Source organism: Globicephala melas, chromosome 3 (assembly GCF_963455315.2).
Source record: "Globicephala melas chromosome 3, mGloMel1.2, whole genome shotgun sequence".
NCBI classification, from domain to species: Eukaryota; Metazoa; Chordata; class Mammalia; order Artiodactyla; family Delphinidae; genus Globicephala; species Globicephala melas.
In genome coordinates this window covers 124,045,736-124,065,815 of record NC_083316.1, presented here as the reverse complement: position 1 = coordinate 124,065,815, position 20,080 = coordinate 124,045,736, and the positions used below count along the sequence as shown (strand labels likewise).

The 20,080-nt window shown below is 37.1% G+C and overlaps 1 protein-coding gene across 1 annotated transcript in view; it reads right to left on the bottom strand.

Annotated features, from left to right (window-relative positions):
• Positions 1 to 13,571: 13,571 nt before the first annotated feature.
• SPINK5 (serine peptidase inhibitor Kazal type 5) overlaps positions 13,572 to 20,080 on the bottom strand; it is a 132,346-nt gene continuing 125,837 nt past the window's right edge. Inside the window, exons 27-28 of the mRNA XM_030847382.2 lie at positions 19,174 to 19,261; positions 13,572 to 13,800 (exon numbers count right to left, since the gene is read on the bottom strand). Coding sequence (XP_030703242.1) covers positions 13,792 to 13,800; positions 19,174 to 19,261 — 97 coding nt within the window. The 3' untranslated portion in view covers positions 13,572 to 13,791. The remainder of the gene's footprint in view (positions 13,801 to 19,173; positions 19,262 to 20,080) is intronic.

The following is a 20,080-nucleotide window of genomic DNA, read 5'->3' as shown; positions in this document are numbered from 1 at the left end:
CATATATATACTCAGGGCAGGGTCCCATCCTCATTAAAATTGGCCTTTGCAATGATGATTGGCATTAATCCAAGCTAGGGTATTTATTTCATGTGTCAAGGAATGCTTCCTTATTATCTTGAGCTACAGACATTTGGAATAGTTACATCCTGAAACTCATCTACCAGAAGATCCCTTTGATCACTCAGCAAATATAATGGTGTGGCTATATTTGAGAACAAATAAAATCATAGGTGTAGTAAAGAGCAAATAGACATTTAAATGACGTGTAAAGGGCATTAAGATTATATTAGATGCAGGAAAGTTGAAAAGGATCATAGAAGCACATTTCTTTAAAATGTACTGTAGTAGACAACATTAATAGCACTGTAAACCTTGCTTATCTAGAGCATGAACACACTTTACAACATTTTATGAAGGCTTGTTAAATGATTAACCTTATGAAACAAGAAGAGCAGTATTATTGCTATTCTGCAGATGAAACAACAAAAACAAAAAAATTAAGTATATTCTTTTGGGCTTTCTTTGTGGTGCAGTGGTTAAGAATCCACCTGCCAATGCAGGACATGTGGGTTCGAGCCCTGGTCTGGGAGGCCCCACCCACCAGAACACAGGCACCGGTCCCTTCCACAAGGAAGACTACACAAGGCACTAAACCAATCTCACCTACTGGGAACAGACACCAAAAACAACGGGAACTACGAACCTGCAGCCTGCAAAAAGGAGATCCCAAACACAGTAAGTTAAACAAAATGAGAAGACAGAGAAATATGCAGCAAATGAAGGAGCAAGGTGAAAACCCACGAGACCAAACAAATGAAGAGGAAACAGGCAGTCTACCTGAAAAAGAATTCAGAATAATGAGAGTAAAGCTGATCCAAAATCTTGGAAATAGAATGGAGAGAGTACAAGAAACGTTTGACAAGGACCTAGAAGAATTAAAGAGCAAGCGAACAATGGTAAACATACAATAAATGAAATTAAAAATTCTCTAGAAGGAATCAATAGCAGAATAACTGAGGCAGAACAGATAAGTGACCTGGAAGATAAAATAGTGGAAATAATTACTACAGAGCAGAATAAAGAAAAAAGAATGAAAAGAATTGAGGACAGTCTCAGAGAACCCAGGGACATTAAATGCACCAACATTTGAATTATAGAGGTCCCAGAAGAAGAGAAAAAGAAAGAGTCTGTGAAAATATTTGAAGAGATTATAGTTGAAAACTTCCCTAACATGGGAAAGGAAATAGTCAATCAAATCCCAGAAGTGTAAAGAATCCCATACAGGATAAATCCAAGGAGAAACACGTCAAGACACATATTAATCAAACTATCAAAAATTAAATACAAAGAAAAAATATTAAAAACAGCAAGGGAAAAGCAACAAATAACATACAAGGGAATCCCCATAAGGTTAATAGCTGATTTTTCAGCAGACATTCTGCAAGCCAGAAGGGATTGGCAGGACATATTCAAAGTGATGAAAAGGAAGAACCTACAATCAAGATTATTCTACCCAGCAAGGATCTCATTCAGATTCGACGGAGAAATTAAAACCTTTACAGACAAGCAAAAGTTAAAAGAATTCAGCACCATGAAACAAGCTTTACAACAAATGCTAAAGGAACTTCTCTAGACAGGAAACACAAGAGAAAGAAAAGACCTACAAAAACAAACCCAAAACAATTAAGAAAATGGTAATAGGGGCATACATATCAATAACTACCTTAAATGTAAATGGATTAAATGCTCCAATCAAAAGACATTAGACTGGCTGAATGGATACAAAAACAAGACCTGTATATATTACTGTCTACAAGAGATCCACTTCAGAACTAGGGACACATACAGACTGAAAGTGAGGGGATGGAAAAAGATATTCCATGCAAATGGAAATCAAAAGAAAGCTGGAGGGCTTCCCTGGTGGCACAGTGGTTGAGAGTCCACCTGCTGATGCATGGGACGCGGGTTTGTGCCCTGGTCCGGGAAGATCCCACATGCCGCAGAGTGGTGGGACCTGTGAGCCATGGCCGCTGAGCCTGCATGTCCGGAGCCTGTGCTCCGCAACAGGAGAGGCCACAACAGTGAGAGGCCCATGTACTGCAAAAAAAAAAAAAAAAGCTGGAGTAGCAATTCTCATATCAGACAAAATAGACTTTAAAATAAAGACTATTACAAGAGACAAAGAAGGACAGTACATAATGATCAAGGGATCAATCCAAGAAGAATATATAACAGTTGTAAATATTTATGCACCCAACATAGGAGCACCTCAATACATAAGGCAAATGCTAACAGCCATAAAATGGGAAATTGACAATAACAAAATCGTAGTAGGGGACTTTAACACCCCACTTTCACCAATGGACAGATCATCCAAAAGGAAACTAAATAAGGAAACACAAGCTTTAAATGATACATTAAACAAGATGGACTTAATTGATACTTATAGGACATTCCATCCAAAAACAACAGAACACACTTTCTTCTCAAGTGCTCATGGAACATTCTCCCGGATAGATCATATCTTGGGTCACAAATCAAGCCTTGGTAAATTTAAGAAAACTGAAATTGTATCAAGTATCTTTTCCGACCACAATGCTATGAGACTAGATATCAATTACAGGAAAAAAATCTGTAAAACATACAAACACATGGAGGCTAAACAATACACTACTAAAAATCCGAGAGATCACTGAAGAAATCAAAGAGGAAATCAAAAAATACCTAGAAACAAATGACAATAAAAACACGACAGCCGAAAACTTATGGGATGCAGCAAAAGCAGTTCTAAGAGGGAAGTTATAGCAATAAAATCCTACCTCAAGGAAACAAGAAACATCTCAAATAAACAATCTAACCTTACACCTAAAGCAATTAGAGAAAGAAGAACAAAAAAAAACCCCAAAGTTAACAGAAGGAAAGAAATCATAAAGAAATAAATGAAAAAGAAATGAAGGAAACAATAGCAAGATCAATAAAACTAAAAGCTGGTTCTTTGAGAAGATAAACAAAATTGATAAACCATTAGCCAGACTCATCAATAAAAAAGGGAGAAAACTCAAATCAACAGAATTATAAATGAAAAAGGAGAAGTAACAGCTGACACTGCAGAAATACAAAAGATCATGAGGGATTACTACAAGCAACTATATGCCAATAAAATGGACAATCTGGAAGAAATGGATAATTGTTAGAAAAGCACAACCTTCCGAGGCTGAACCAGGAAGAGATAGAAAATATAAACAGACCAATCACAAGCATTGAAATTGAAACTGTGATTAAAAATCTTCCAACAAACAAAAGCCCAGGACTAGAAGGCTTCACTGGCAAATTCTATCAAACATTTAGAGAAGAGCTAACACTTATCCTTCTCAAACTCTTCCATAATATAGCAGAGGGAAGACACTCTCAAAGTCATTCTACAAGGCCAACATCACCCTGATACCTAAACCAGACAAAGATGTCACAAAAAAAGAAAATATAGGCCCATATCACTGACACACATAGATGCAAAAATCCTCAACAAAATACTAGGAAACAGAATCCCAACAGCACATTAAAAGGATCATACACCATGACCTAGTGGGGTTTATCCCAGGAATGCAAGGATTCTTCAGTATATGCAAATCAATCAATGTGATACACCATATTAAAAAATTGAAGGAGAAACACCACATGATCATCTCGATAGATGCAAAAAAAGCTTTTGACAAAATTCAACACCTATTTATGATAAAAACTCTCCAGAAAGTAGACATAGAGGGAACTTACCTCAACGTAATAAAGCCCATAAATGACAAACCCACAGCCAATATCGTTCTTAATGGTGAAAAACTGAAACCATTTCTTCTAAGATCAGGAACAAGACAAGTTTGCCCACTCTCACCACTATTACTCAACATAGTAGTATGTTGGAAGTTTTAGCCACAGCAATCAGAGAAGAAAAGGAAATATAATGAATCCAAATTGGAAAAGAAGAACAAAAACTGTCACTCTTTGCAGATGACATGATACTATACGTAGAGAATCCTAAAGATGATACCAGAAAACTACTAGAGCTAATCAATGAATTTGGTAAACTTGCAGGATACAAAATGAATGCTCAGGAATCTTTTGCATTCCTATACATTAATGATGAAAAATCTGGAAGAGAAATTAAGGAAACACTGCCATTTACCATTGCAACAAAAAGAATAAAATACCTAGGAATAAACCTACCTAAGGAGACAAAAGAGCTCTATGCAGAAAACTATAAGACACTGATGAAAGAAATTAAAGATGATACAAACAGATGGAGAGATACACCATGTTATGGGATTGGAAGAATCAACATTTTGAAAAGGACTGTACTACCCAAAGCAATCTTCAGATCCAATGCAATCCCTATCAAACTACCAATGGCATTTTTCAGAGAACTAGAACAAAAAATTTCACAATTTGTATGGAAACACAAAAGACCCCGAATAGCAAAAGAAATCTTGAGAAAGAAAAACGGACCTGGAGGAATCAGACTATACTTCAGACTATACTACAAAGCTAGTAATCAAGACAGTGTGATAATGGCACAAAAACAGAAATATAGATCAAGGGAATAGGATAGAAAGCCCAGGGATAAACCCACACAATATGGTCACCTTATCTTTGATAAAGGAGGCAAGAATATACAATGGAGAAAAGACAGCCTCTTCAGTAAGTGGTGCTGGGAAAACTGGACAGCTACATGTAAAAGAATGAAATTAGAACACTCCCTAACACCATACACAAAAATAAACTCAAAATGCATTAAAGACCTAAGTGTAAGGCCAGACACTATAAAACTCTTAGAGGAAAACATAGGCAGAACACTCTATGACATAAATCACAGCAAGTTCCTTTTTGAGCCACCTCCTAGAGAAATGGAAATAAAAACAAAAATAAACAAATGGGACCTAATGAAAGTTAAAAGCTTTTGCACAGCAAAGGAAACCATAAAGAAGATGAAAAGACAACCCTCAGAATGGGAGAAAATATTTGCAAATGAAGCAACTGACAAAGGATTAATCTCCAAAATATACAAACAGCTTACGCAGCTCAATATCAAAAAAAACAAGCAACCCAATCCACAAATGGGCAGAAGGTCTAAATCGACATTTCTCCAAAGAAGATATACAGATTGCCAACAAAAACTCGAAAGGATGCTCAACATCACTAATCATTAGAGAAATGCAAATCAAAACTACAGTGATTATCACCTCACACCAGTCAGAATTGCCATCATCAAAAAATCTACAAACAGTAAATGCTGGAGAGGGTGTGGGGAAAAGGGAACCCTCTTGCACTGTTGATGGGAATGTAAATTGATACAGCCACTGTGGAGAACAGTATGGAGGTTCCTTAAAAAACTAAAAATAGAACTACCATATAATCCAGCAATCTCAGTACTGGGCATATACCCTGAGTAAGCCATAATTCAAAAACAGACATGTACCACAATGTTCATTGCTGCTCTGTTTACAATAGCCAGGACATGGAAGCAAGCTAAGTGTCCATCGACAGATGAATGGATAAAGATGTGGCACATATATACAATGCAATATTACTCAGCCATAAAAAGCAACGATATTGAGTTATTTGTAGTGAGGTGGATGGACCTAGAGTCTGTCATACAGAGTGAAGTAAGTCAGAAACCGAAAAACAAATACTGTATGCTAACACACATATATGAAATCTAAAAAAAAAAAATGGTTTTGATGAACCTAGAGGCAGGACAGGAATAAAGACACAGATGTAGAGAGTGGACTTGAGGAATGGAAAGGGGAAGTGTAAGATGGCACGAAGTGAGAGAGTGGCATGGACATATATACACTACCAAATGTAAAATAGATAGCTAGTGGGAAGCAGCTGTAGAGCATAGGGAGATCAGCTCAGTGCTTTGTGACCGCCTACAGGGGTGGGATAGGGAGGGTGGGAGGGAGATGCAAGAGGGAGGGGATATGGGAATATATGTATATGTATAGCTGATTCACTTTGTTTTACAGCAGAAACTAACACAACACTGGAAAGCAATTATACTCCAATAAAGATGTTAAAAAATTCAGGGTTCAAGAATAATGATCTAAAAATTCACTATCCATGTTCTTCTCTTTCTGGAAATACTTATACGAAGAATTAATCTGGTCAACAACCAACATGACTGCGTTTTCCTTTCACCATCTACTCAGTAACTAAGGATTTAAAAACAGTATATACAATTACCTGAAACTCAACATCATCACAATACATTGCCCAAATCAAAAAACCCTTCAACAAATCCACGCTCATCTCTATTACCAGTTCCTTAACAGGCTCAGTTTTTTTTTTCAAAACTAATTGATTAGGTGTGATTCTGGGGCAGCCAGCCTTTAATGTGGACATGCACTGCACAGGAATTCCTAGCAATCCCCAACATGGGTCCCACACAGAGTAGATGTCAGTTTCCATCAATAAGTGTATATGTAAAACATTATCTGTTTCTTTTTCTCTAAATAAAATTATGTCTGACTCTGAGGTCTTCATTCTGCCTAGATTTGGGGAGATTTGGTCTCATTCATTATAGGAGTTTATGAGGATCTGAGGTGCTTAAGCAGTGCACAGAAAATGAGAACAGGCCCTATTATCTCTGAACAGGCATGGTTGCTGCCTGCATCTCAGCAGTGCAAGCCAGCCTTAAATGGTTCCCCTCACTGAGGCTGCTCCATGATTCTGTACCACCCATGAGACAGGGTGATTTTTGACTGAGATTGAGAACCCCATGAATCTAGGGTTCAGCAGATACTTTGTATAGTCATACACTCAGCAGACTCTTCCTCTTCAGGAAGCTGCCGGGCAGCAGTCTTGGTCAATACTCCGTCCCTTTGATTTCTTTTGAAAATTTAACTTCTTCTGCTTTGGTTACTTTCTAATGTACTCAAGCCATTAAGAGTAATTTTTTGCCCCTTTTTATGTTTTTGTCCAGTTTATTTCAAATATCCTGTAAAGTAAAAATACATACCTTTTTCTTCAAGCTTTGTGATAGAGAGTGAAGGAAAGATAAAAAGAAAACTAGTTAATAGCTTTTAACTACTGCCTTAGTTGTTGATGCTGTGTTATTACTTCTTGTTTGACATATTGACATTAAAATGACTATGTCAAAATTCCATTCATCTTTAGAAACCTACCTTGTGCTTCCAGATAAGTGCTAACCTGGGGGTAAACAGCTCCACCAGAAATTCTTCAGTGGGTACTTATAACTGGAGGTTCTCCAACTACCTACACCTCTCCTGGGTGCCTGGGAAGAGCCTCTGGGTAGAGACGGATGGGGCATTTCCTTCGTGAATCATCCATGTCTGTCTTGTGACCAGAGGCCAGGACCTAAGCAAATATCCTTTGTGAACACAACTTGTCAGAGCTCATTTTTAGAGACCTTGGCAGTAGGAGTTCTGGCAACTTTCTAACTTAAAATTTAAGGAGCAAAGTGGATCCAGAGATGAGAATATAATAGCTGGCAACTTTCCATTTTATTACTGCTCCCAGGACTTCTTTCGTGTTAAGTCAAACCATTAGAATTCACTTTTCATTGCTAATCCCATTACTCTATGCTAAAAAATCTGCATGTGTACTGTCTCCTGCCACATGATCCATAGATTTGGAAGTGAAGTATTCCACAGATTAACAGACGTGACTGTTTCTGTAGATAATGAAGTTTTCTAGGATCATTTGATACAAAATCCACCCTTTTGTCTGAAAACATAATCAGGTAGATAATTTTATTTACATGAAAAGCATGGAACTGTGGTTCATGAGGCCAGAGGGAGTGGTGTAAGGGACATGAGATTAAAAACCATTTACTTGAATTTGTATTTCTCCTTTGCACTCATCTGGGTAGGCTTTGAAAAATCACTTCCCCTCTTTTGGCTTCAGGATTCCCATATACTAAACATGCTGGATAAATCATCTCTAATTTTCTTCTAGCTCTGTCAGCCTGGGAGTTTATCAGTCTGAAGTAAAATAACCTTTCCCTGATTGAGATTTTCTTTATAACTACATATCATATATTTAGCTGATAAAGAGCAAATTAATTAGTTGAAAGTTACAATAAGGCTAATTATAACAATACACTTCACAGCATATTTTTTTCTGGGCTCCTACTGCTTTTGCATTCCTCTTTAGCTGCAGCCTTTTCTAATATTTCTGAGAAACATCTCATGAATCTAGCCTTCATCTGGGGAGGAGATACATTTTATAAGTTCATATTTTCAGGTAATTTTAGCTTGTTTCCAACCATCAGTGCCAGCAATTTTAAATTTGTACCAGGAAGGGAATGCAGAATCTCTAAGTTCTTTGAAAACAAAAGTCCTTGTAGGCTTTATGTCATTGACCATAACTGAGAGTGCCTATTTTAAATTTTCTTTTAAGTCTCTTAAGGGTCTAGCTTTAGTCAACAACTTTTAATAAGCAACACTCCATGCTAGGTATTTTGCTAGGCACTGGAAATAAAAACAAGAACATTAAACCATCTCTTCTCTTAAAGAATTCACAGTCTAGTGAGAGAAATGGACTTGTAAATAAGCAACTAGGAAACAGTGACAGCTGGTAATATAGGTGAAAGGACAGGGTGTTATGGGAGCATAAGAAAGGAATAACTAATTCACAGAGGGGAAAGAAGTCATGGAAGGCTTCCAGAAAAAAGCTACACCTTTAATGAGGTGAGAAAAAATTATTCTAGAGTTTGAAGGAATGAACCTTGTGAGATGGAAGGAAAAAGTGGGAGAAGGACCAGGGGTGGATAAGGAGGATATGTTAAGAGGAGAGGACATAAAGGAACAAGTTTAAGGAAATTATTCAAGGGTAGAAGGGAAAGAGGAGAGTGTAAGAGCTGAGCCTGAAGAGGTGGACAGAGAGGCCTTGCATGTCAGGAGGAGTTTGGTGTTCATCTTGGGGGCTAGAGAAGCCACTTAAAAGTTTCATGCATATTACTATCAAATTTGGATTTCAGATCATCACTCTGCAGTGGAGAATGCAATGGATGGGAGAAGGCTGAAGCAGGGAAATCATGTATAAGGCTGTTTCGGTCAATCATGAATGATTGATGATGGTTTAAACCAAAGATTTAATAGATTTAGTGATTAACTGTACAGAGGATAAAAGGTATCTGGGAAGATAATGCCTGGGTTTCAGGTTTTTCTCGTTTTACTGTGTTTTAGTGCAGTGTGGCTGCTTAGTAGGAGTTTTCAAAAAAAAAATTAAAATGGGGAATTATACAGATCTGTGTTTTGAAGAGGTCATTTGGAGATTAAAAAACAAGAAAGCTGTAAAGGATAGAGACAGGCAAGTCTGTTAGGCCATTGAAAAGTCCACTGAAATGAAAAAGAGGATCTAAAATTCATTAAAGAAAAAAATAAGGTAAATGTCTTTAGGCTAGAAAGATATTTACAAGGACTGTAACAGATAAGGAGAGAGTGCATGGAATAGCCTGGAGGAAGACAGCTCATCATCCCTCAAAATAGTCCAGAAGGAACTACTGTCAAGTGAAAAGTCCATCAAGGATGATGAATGTTTTATGAGGTTTTTTTTCTTGGGACTGATTTTCAAATGACCAAGTCTTTCTTTCTATTCTCCCTTCATGCTTGAAGAATGATTTATAGTCACATATTATTTATATTTAACTTTAATTTCAATACTGGAAAGAAAAAGGGACTTGTGTGCCAGGATGGTATCAGAGAAAGAACAAGATGTCTTGTTATGCTTTTTACTATGAGGGAAACAAGTATTATCCATCATTGGTAAAGGCCACAGGGAGTGCTATTTGAGGGCACATTCCCTTCATTTACCATGATCTAACTGTGCTATATATGAGACTGGCCTTGGACAAAGTCAACCAGCAAGGCCACGAAGAGTATTGGATTGGAGTACAAATGTGCATTTTGAATGTGCTTTTCTCATTTGTAAGCACATATTAAATGTTTAGAAATGTCAACATTTATTATCTTCTATTATTATCATAGAATAAGAAGTGTGGTTGGTGTTTAAGTGTACAGAAGGGAGCAAAGAAGACAATTAAGTTACAAAGAAGAAGGATAAGGGAGATTCTTTTTTTTAAATTGAAATATAGTTAATTTACAATATTGTCTTAGTTTCAGGTGTAAAGCAAAGTGATTCAGTCATTATCTATCTACATCTATATCTATGTATATAGAGATATATTTTTTCAGGTTATTTTCCATTATAGGTTATTGTAAGATATTGAATATAGTTCCCTGTGCTATACAGTAAATCCCTGTTGCTTATCTGTTTTATGTATAGTGGTTTGTATCTGTTAATCCCATACTCCTCATTTATCCCTCCACCCCTCCCATTCCTCTTTGGTAATCATAAGTTTGTTTTCTATGTCTGTGAGTCTGTTTATGTTTTGTATATAGATTCATTTATATTCTCTTTTAGATCCCACATGTAAGTGATATCATGTAATATTTCTTTCTCTGACTTCACTTAGTATGCTATTCCATAGGTCCATCCATGTTGCTGAAAATTGCAGTATTTCATTCTTTTTATGGCTGATATTCCACTGCCTATATATACCACATCTTAAACCAGTCATCTGTTGATGAACACTTAGTTTGCTTCTATGCTTGGCAATTGTAAATAGTGCTGCTATGAACATTGGGATGCATCTATCTTTTTGAATTAGGGTTTTCATCTTTTCTGGATATATGTCCAGGAGTGGATTTACTGGATCATATGGTAGTTCTATTTTTAGTTTTTAAGGAACCTGCATACTGTTGTCTGTAGCGGCTGTACCAATTTACATTCCAACCAACAGTGTACAAGGGTTCTCTTTTCTTCACATCCTTGCCGATATTTATTTGTGTTCTTTTTGATAATAGCCATCCTGGCTGGTGTGAGGTAATAATTCATCGTGGTTTTGATTTGCATTTCCCTAATAATTAGTGATATGTTGAGCATCTTTTCATGTGCCTGTTGGCCATCTGTGTGTCTTCTTTGGAAAAATGTGTGCTTAGATCTTTTGCCCTTTTTTTGATTGAGTTTTTTTTTATATTGAGTTGTATGAGGTGTTTGTATGTTTTGGAAGTTAATCCCTTGTCAGTTGCATCGTTTGCAAATATTTTCTCCCAGTCCGTAGGTTGTCTTTTTGTTTTGTCGATGATTTCCTTTGCTGTGCAAAAGCTTTTAAGTTTGATTAGGTCTCATTTGATTTTTTTAAAATTTTATTTCTTTTCCTTGGAAGTCTAATCTAAGAAACTATTTCTACGATTTATGTCAGAAAATGTTTTGCCTATGTTCTCCTCTAGGAGTTTTATGGTGTCATGTCTTTGTGAGTTTATTTTTGTGTATGGTATGAGGGAATGTTCTAATTTCATTGATTTACATGTAGCTAAAGAGACAGATTCTTAACTATAACTGAGTTACAGCCTACAGGTCAAACTTGGCCCACCACCTGTTTTTATAAATACAGTTTTATTGGAACATAGCTATGCATATGAATTTACATAATGTAAATTCATTATATTAACACAACAGCAGCATTGAGTGGTTGTGACAGAGGTTGTTTATCCCACAAAGTCTATCTGGCTCTTTAGTGAAAAAGTTTTCTGACCTGTAGTCTATACAAGTGCTCTCTGTACTTGTTTCTGAAGCCTTGAGAGAGAGAGGGAGACTTCAGGTGAGTTCCTGACATGAAAAAATAAGGAGTTTGACAGTGGTACTTCTATGAAAACCCACATTCTGAAAGTGGAATCTGAAGTATAGTTATAGAGAAATGCATAAGTCTGTGGTAGTGACCAGGAAGAGGTGATAGAAATAGTCTGGCCTTCTTTAGGTCCATCTCAGGATCATTTGTCACTTCCCGGTTTAGAATTTCAGGGCTGGTTTGTGAAACGTCAGTAAGATGGGTCTGGTTTTCATTTACCTCCCATTCGGATGTCAAGATATAACTCAGGAAGCAACTCAAAAATCAGTTTACTTGATAGTTAATAAAGCTATTTTGTTGTGACCATTTTGACACAGATGACATTTTATATTTGCCTCCAGATTGTGTCTCCAAAATAAACAACTTTCAGTTGTTTTTTTTTTAATCTCAAGTAATGTGTTCAACACATTCACACTCTTAACCCCAATCCCAGAGCCTCAGTCCATTCCCTATTTTCCTTGATTCTCATTTCATCCCTGACCTCTGTCCCCCTCTTCACCCTTGACTTTGACTGGGTCCCTGGAATTTTCTCCATTCCTGTGTCTCATCCTGTTCTAGACCACCCTATCCTTCACCTCACCATATCCCTGAGCCATACTTTCTCCCTAGTGCTCAGAATTATTATCAAGGGTTGCTTAAGCCTTGACTGTGAGAGAACATAGTCTTCTGTGCATATTACCTGATAATCATAATCAAAATAATAATGAGGAAGGCAGTACAGGGGGCTTGTTGTTGTTATCTCAATAAAATATTCAAAATGACATAAAGTGACTACTTCTCAAAAATCATATGTCTTGGCCAGGAAAATGGTATTTCTGGATTTCCTAGAAATAACCAAGAAGGAGATACAATCTCAGATGTTATAGTATCTGTAAACCCATTCTGTATGTCCTGGAATTACCAAAGAAAATAGCAACATTGTTTTCTCATTTTTTTTTTTTTTCTAAAATGGCTCTGTGTTTTCCTGCTTGAAAAATGATTTACAAGTCTTTTCTTTTTTCTTAATGATAACATAAAAAGAAAAAAAAAAACACAGGGAATGATTTATCTTCACTCAGTTAAAGAGGACAAAGATCATAAAATCCTACTATAATGGGCCTAGTGGCAACTTATCTAAAAGAAAAAGGGCAGAGGAATCAATACAAAATTAACTCCCCAAATCCAAGTAGGCCTGCCATTCCCAGCACAGTTCTAGAGCTGAGAACAACTAGAAGCATGGTGGATTCCCCACAGCTTCCTCCATCTACAGTGTGTTCAGCATTAGCCTGGAATCTGCAAGTGAACAATGTAACTAGATACTGTCACAGGACACCGGTAGCAAGGTTCTGAGCATGAGAGTGTTTCAGCACTGAGGCAGGAGCTTATACGTGTTCCATCTGCTATCTAGTGCTTATATTCTCTGGTGGATTTCTCATGTGTATTAGGTCGTTGTCTAGTAGCCTCTAGCTATAATACATGTAGCTCTTGAGCACTTGACATGGGGCTTGGTAACTCTTGTTGCCTTGGTCTTCCCCCAGACTATGTATGGGTCCAAGGCCCTGATACAGGAAATTATGAATTATTGATTCATATCTGGTTTGGCTTTATATAGCTGTTGGCTGCCTGGGAACCCCTACATCCCCAACTCTCTTCTAGACATTCCTTCCCAGCCGTGACAGCAACTTGAATTTGAAGAAAGCATTCTCCATCCACCTATAGGCTTAGAAAAACAAAAAGGTAGAGTTCATTCAGCTTCTGCAAAAACAAGTTCCTATTTTCCAGGCAGTGACAAAGAAATCCCAGAAATGGCGTTCTGCGGGGTTTACTTTTATTGAACAAGCAGTTGGACAGACAGCATTGTGATCAGGAGGTTTCTACAGCACAGACTGGGTGAAGATGTCTCTGTGCCCTCAGATCACAGAATCTAGGAGGAAAGAGATGGAAAAGACTGAAAGTCAGTGAGTCCATTCCCCCAACAGTTCTGTATTGTTTTCTATAGTAAATAAGACGAGCTCTGAAGAATTCTTTGTATATACAGATGGTGAAGGTAGGCAATTCAGAATTGGAATACACATTTTCCCTCATGGCTTTCACCAACTCTTTCATCATTTGACCTACAAGAGAAGATGGGTAGGTTAGATGTTAGAAACTCAAAGACATTGTAGAAATGCAGGCTATACATTTATGATGGTAATAACATAGTCAAAGAAATCCATAGATTCCTGCATTCTGCTAAGAATGCACAATTTCAAATCACTTTCACATTTTATTCCGTTGATTCAGTGAGTATTTATTGAGTATCTAGTATATACTACCTGTTGAGGTGGATACAAAAATGAACTCTGCTTTTGATTACATGAGACCGTCATGGTAATGAAAAAAGGAAGGTGTCATTCACATCTTTTCACAAAGGAATAAATTAAACTTCAGAGAAGTTCACTGACTTGCCAAGATGTCACATTTGGTCAGGACTTAAGTCTAATTCCTCTAACAGTTAATGCTTTACTATTATAGTTTGTTTTAGGCCATGAGATTTTAATCAGCTGTCTTCCTGCCTGACTCATCCATGTAGTTGTATATTCTTGAAATCAACATTTAAAACATTAAATCAACGTTTAAATTTTTAAAAAAGGTAACTGCATCTTGTCTGCTGGTACTACCTGGAACACTAGCAGCATTATTATTCCAAACTCAAACCTCCACTTTAGTTCTCACATTAACCCCATCAGGCTTCCTTTGATTTGAGTTGGCAAGCTATGGTCTTGTTGAATCCTGGAAAATCTTTGTCATGGAATTGAGAATAGTCATTTATTCATCTCAGAAAATAGTACTGGTATTTTTCTTAACATAGGAATTTCCTTCCAGTGTAGCTAATCTTTATTTAATTGAGGTAATGCCTTTTCTAGAGCCCTTGGTTTTCAGAATCTCCTGACAACTAAAGGATGGTGGCAGAGCACAAGAAATGAAGTCAGGGCTACAGTGGACCCCGAACAAATACTGATTAACTTTGGTAAATTGCAGGATTTCTCCCAGGCTGATTTTCTGTAAAGTGGGAAAGATAATGATCCCTGCCCTAAATACAGATTTACTGTGAGGACGCAGAAGGAAAGAGCAGATAAAGCTCTATATTAAATTAATCTTAGTAGTTACTGGATAATGAAAAGTACCTCGTAGAATAGGAAGTAAAAGTAGGATTTTCAGTCTATTTTTCCAGGAAAGTTGTGACTGCCAGGCCTTTTATTCATTCTTGGGATTCCAGACTCTCTTAGAGAATCTTCTACAGAGGAACAAGGTTTAGGCAATAGTTTCCAGCCTCCAGGATTTACACCCATAATGGTTTTCAGAGCAGTCCTGAGCCATGACCCACCCATATCACCTTGGGGTATCCAATATCACATAATTGAATCATACAGCAGGAATTGAACCCATGCCCAGGACACCTCTTGCTCTAATGATTTGTTCCATCAGATAAAACCATAAATAATTCCTGTCATTAATAATGCCTGTTACATAACTCTAGCGAGAAAAAAAACACCCCAAAATGAAAGGAAGGAAGTTGCAAAACCTTTTGTTCTTAGCTCTGGCAAGATGCTTCATTATTTGAATAAATACATCTTATTAGTATTATTCTATGGCAGATTCCTCATAAAGTAGTTTGCATCATGTTGTCTACATGAGATTACAGCAAGGCATAGTCTAAGGTGTGGTCTATAAGACTTGCATAAAGATTATTTTTACCTCCCTGTTTGAGATGTACGTGACCAGGTATGTTTTTAAGATGGGGAGACAGGATATTCTGGCAATAAAATGAGAAGCAGACCACTAACAGTTTATATCTAATAAGATTAAGAAGATAGCCAACACAACATAGGGACTAGAGCAAAAGTTTAAAACCTCTCTTTATATATGTGTAATGCCCAGAGTAGATATATGACTTTTTTAACCCACATGAGAAAACAGTGAAGGTCTCCTGACTTCATTCCAGTACCCTGCCTCCTACCCTGCGTTCCAGCTGCCAGTGTGAAACCAGAAACACCTAGCTTATAGCTCTTGTTTTTCCACTTTCCCATATCAAGGCTCGCTGAGTTCTTCTGAATATGGTCTCATCTAGTATTGCTTAAGATCCTCACGTCTGGCAGAACTGTTTTTAATTCCATTATTGCCAAAGCTTTCTGTGCCAGTGGAATAGAGTAAAAACAGTTGTGAATAATAATAACTAGCTATCAAATCTTACTAAAATATTGTTTTATTAAAGATAAGTATATTTTAATACCAAATATAAATTTATTAAAATTATTTAAAAGAAATAAGCATTGTGCCAGGGTCTGTTTCTCTACATTCATACTTTAGGCTCCTAGGCCTGATAATAATAATAAATGCCATTGCTTTTTAAACACTGGGCCAAATGCTTAAAAGTATTTATTAAATATTTTCAATAACTCAGTGAGAGCTTTGGTTTACGTATTTATGTGATTTGCCAAAGGTCTCACATATGAAAAACATCAAAAACTCTGAACCCATATTTATCTGGTGACAAAAAGTTTTCTCTTATTTGAAAATTCCTAGTTTTTTCCCCAGGTCACATATCATCTTGCCTGAGGAAGAGATTCCTCAAATGCCATCACCAGGGAGAATATTAAACTCAACACATTGGTCTTCCTTACCCTCGGGATATATGTTCCAAGATCCCCAGTGGATGCCTGAAACCACAGATAGCACCCAACCCCATATATACTATGCTTTTTTCCTATACATACATACCTCTGATAAAGTTTAATTTATAAATTAGGCACAGTTAGAGATTAACAACAACAATAATAAAATAAACAATTATAAAGTTATGTGAATGTGGTCCTCTCTCTCTCTCTCTCTCTCTCTCAAATATCTTATTGCACTGTACTCACCCCTTCTTGTGGTGATATGAGATAATACAGTGCCTGTGTGATGAGATTGAGGTGAATGACATAGGTACTGTGACATAGCATTAGGCTACCATTGACCTTCTGAATAGGTCACAAGGAGGATCATCTGCTTCAGGTAATCCATCAAACTATGACGATGTTGATGTCTGGATGACAGGAGCAGATAATGTCAATGGTTGGGAATCTTTGATAGCTTAAGGGTTTTTTTGCCAAAAACTTTTGGAAGGACATTGTAATCGGAAGGTGTCACTCTTTTTTTCTAACTCATCAAAGTGTTGCTGCAAAGGTTGTAATCCTTTGGCGATCATACGGGTGACTTTAATGCTGTGTTCCATCCAAGGATCGTATTCCATAATTTTTTCCTTTAATATCTGTGCAATTTGAAACACTTTGGCAAATTTTGGTAATGTTCACATTGCTGGTTCTGCTTCAATTTCTTCATCTTCCTCTCCCTCTGTAGATGACTCAGTAAGTTCTTCCAATTCCTCAGTCTTTAACACTTCTCAGTGGCCTTCAATATGTTCTTCCACTTCATCGAGCATGTCAGAATATCCTTCTCCGTCAACTTGTCTTGCCCTGTGAATGATTTTCCTAACTTCTCCATTGATCCCCAGGAAGCCTTTAAAATCATTCATGACTTCATACATTTTTCCAGCAGGCATTTACAGTTTCTAGGTCTAATTTATCCATTGCAGCTTCGAGGAATGTTATTGTGTCAGCAATAGTGAATGGTTTCCAGCAGTGCATTTTGTCCAGATTAGGGTCTGCATCAATTGCTGATCAAATGTAATCAAATACCAGGCGGGTGTATGTGACCTTGACAAATTGAATGATGCCCTGGTCAAGGGGCTGAAGTCATGAGGTTATATATAGAAGCAAAAATACAACCTTGAAATTTTCATTTTCATAGCAAATAGATTCAGGATGGCCAGGTGCATTGTCTGTTATTAGGAGGACTTTAAATTCCAAGCCTTCCTCTTCCAAGTATTTTTTCACTTCTGGGTTGAAGCATTGGTGGTATCATTCCATAAACAAGATGGCTGTCACCCATGCTTTCTGATTATGGTATCAGAACACAGGCAGATAATTTTTGTTTTTGAGAGCAAGTGGGTTCTTCACTCTGTATACTATGCCTGGCTTAATCATATGCCCTGTGGTATGTACCAGAGTTAATCTGGCTTTCCATGTTTTATGCCTTGGTGCCTCCTTTGCACTTTTATGAATGCAGGTTCTGTTGGGTATCTTCTTTCAGAGGAGCCTCATTGTAATTGAAGACTTGTTTTGTATGACATCCTTTCTCTTTAATCAACCTTTTCAACTGTCAGAAATGTGGCACAGCTTCTTCACTGGCAGACGCAGCCACTCCAGTAATTTTTATATTTTTCAGTCCAAATCTATTCCTGAATCTCTGTAACCATACTTTACTTGTAGTAAATGGCTTGGTGTCACTGATTTCACGGCATCCCTTGCTGAAGTCTTGGTAGAGGCTTGATGCTTTCTGGCCCAGCACCTTGCCACCAGTCAGAACACATTTTCTATTCATGTCTTCCACCCACAAATCTAATGCCTTTTCCATCTTAACTAAGCACTTATCACACAATGTGGCTGTAACTTGTGCACTTTGAGGTGGAGCAGCAAAACTAACAAATTTCTTTTTCCTTCTTCACAATTTCGTGGATAGAAGATTCATTCTTACCAAAGGTCTGAGCACCTCAGCACACAATATTTTTTTCCCCCTTATTAAGGTGAGAACTTTTACTTTGCACATAGAAGAAGAACTTTTGGGCTTTTCTTTGGCATATACAAATTGCCAGTGTCACTACTCTTGCACTCTGGGGGCATTATTCCTTCAAATAAGGGTTATTTGAACAAAAGACTGTGATGTCATGACAGTTGATCTGATAACCTAGATGGCTAGTAAGTGACTAAGAGGTGGGCTATGCTGGAAAAAGGTGAGATGGAGCAGGACGGTACAGGATCTCATCATGCTACTCAGAACAGCACATAATTTAAAACTTGTGAGTTGTTTATTTTTGGAATTTTCCATTTAGTATTTTTGGACCTTGGGTAACTACAACCATGGAAAGCAAAACCTCAGATAAGGTGAAAGTACTGTAATGTGTGTCATAACATCCTTGTAGGGATTTAAATGAAAAAGGCAACTTTTCATGTTGGTAAACAGCTTAATGCAAAGTATTGATACGAGGATATAAGGTTTAAGTCCACTTCTTTCAGTGTCTGACCTCGCTTGGTCTCTGTCTCATCTTTGTATTGCAGATCACAGAAAATAAAATCAACTCTGCAGAAGTGTTACATTATGTACATTCCTCATAGTCTGTCATTGATCCCAGTAAACTGTAAACATTTAAAAATGTTAACTACTATATTTTTATTTCCACATATTTCAGTAATCACTTATCTTCACAACGAAGATTTGACCAATTCTGGGGTTATCTAACCTAGTATCATTTCCCTGGCCAGAGAACTGTCCATCACTCAGTTCAAGAGAACAGAAGCAGAACCACCTGGTTCTGACACTGTAATCATGAACACTGGTGTACTTACAGATGCTGGCATGCTGAGAGGTGTTGTTTCTGGGTTGCTCTCCTCACACCTTCCTTCACTGCGTATGCGTATATTAGTTTGGCGTATTCTAAAACAGAAGAGGAAGTTTCAAAGATGGGAAAACTCAAAGTTATAATGAAAAAAAAAGACAAAACACAACCAAGGATCAATATGACATTTGGGCATCAAACCAGAACTGAAATTAGGGGTAGGGGCCGGGATCTGCATTCAACTATTTTCCAGTAGGCATCATTCAGGTTTATTCTCTCTCTCCTGATTGAGCCCCAGATTTGTGCTCCAGGCCTGGATCTATTTCATCACATTTCATTCTCCTGTACACTATACAGTCATGGAATTGTTGAATGTCAGAAATAAACTTGGAGATCATCTAGAGCAAAAGTCATTATTTTATAGATGGGAAAACCGGATCCCAGAGAGAAGTTTGACTTTATTGGATACCTATAATGTGACTTGGAGATTATAAAATAGAATATATTTTGTAAAATGTACTTTATATAAATATATATAAATTCTATATGTATGTTATAAAATATAACAATATATGATCATAGAGTATGAATTTTATATCAATAGTTGGAAAGAATCTTAAAAGATGAATTTTAATGCCTTTCTCGTAAGAAATATTATATAGCAAACATCTACTTGTTTGCTCTGGTGATAGGAAACTCACTGTCTATCAAGACAGTTCATTTTGTCTTTGAACATTGTGCAAGTTGAAACTGCTTCCCTATAACTTCCTCTAAGACCATGGAAACCAATAATGTTCCATCTTGCCTGGGTTAGCCTGAATCTTCTCTTCCTAATGTATACTCACAGTTCTTTAGCTAAACAAGCCTTTATCAATATTTTTATTATGGGCATTTCTGTAATTTCTGAAGCTCCCTTG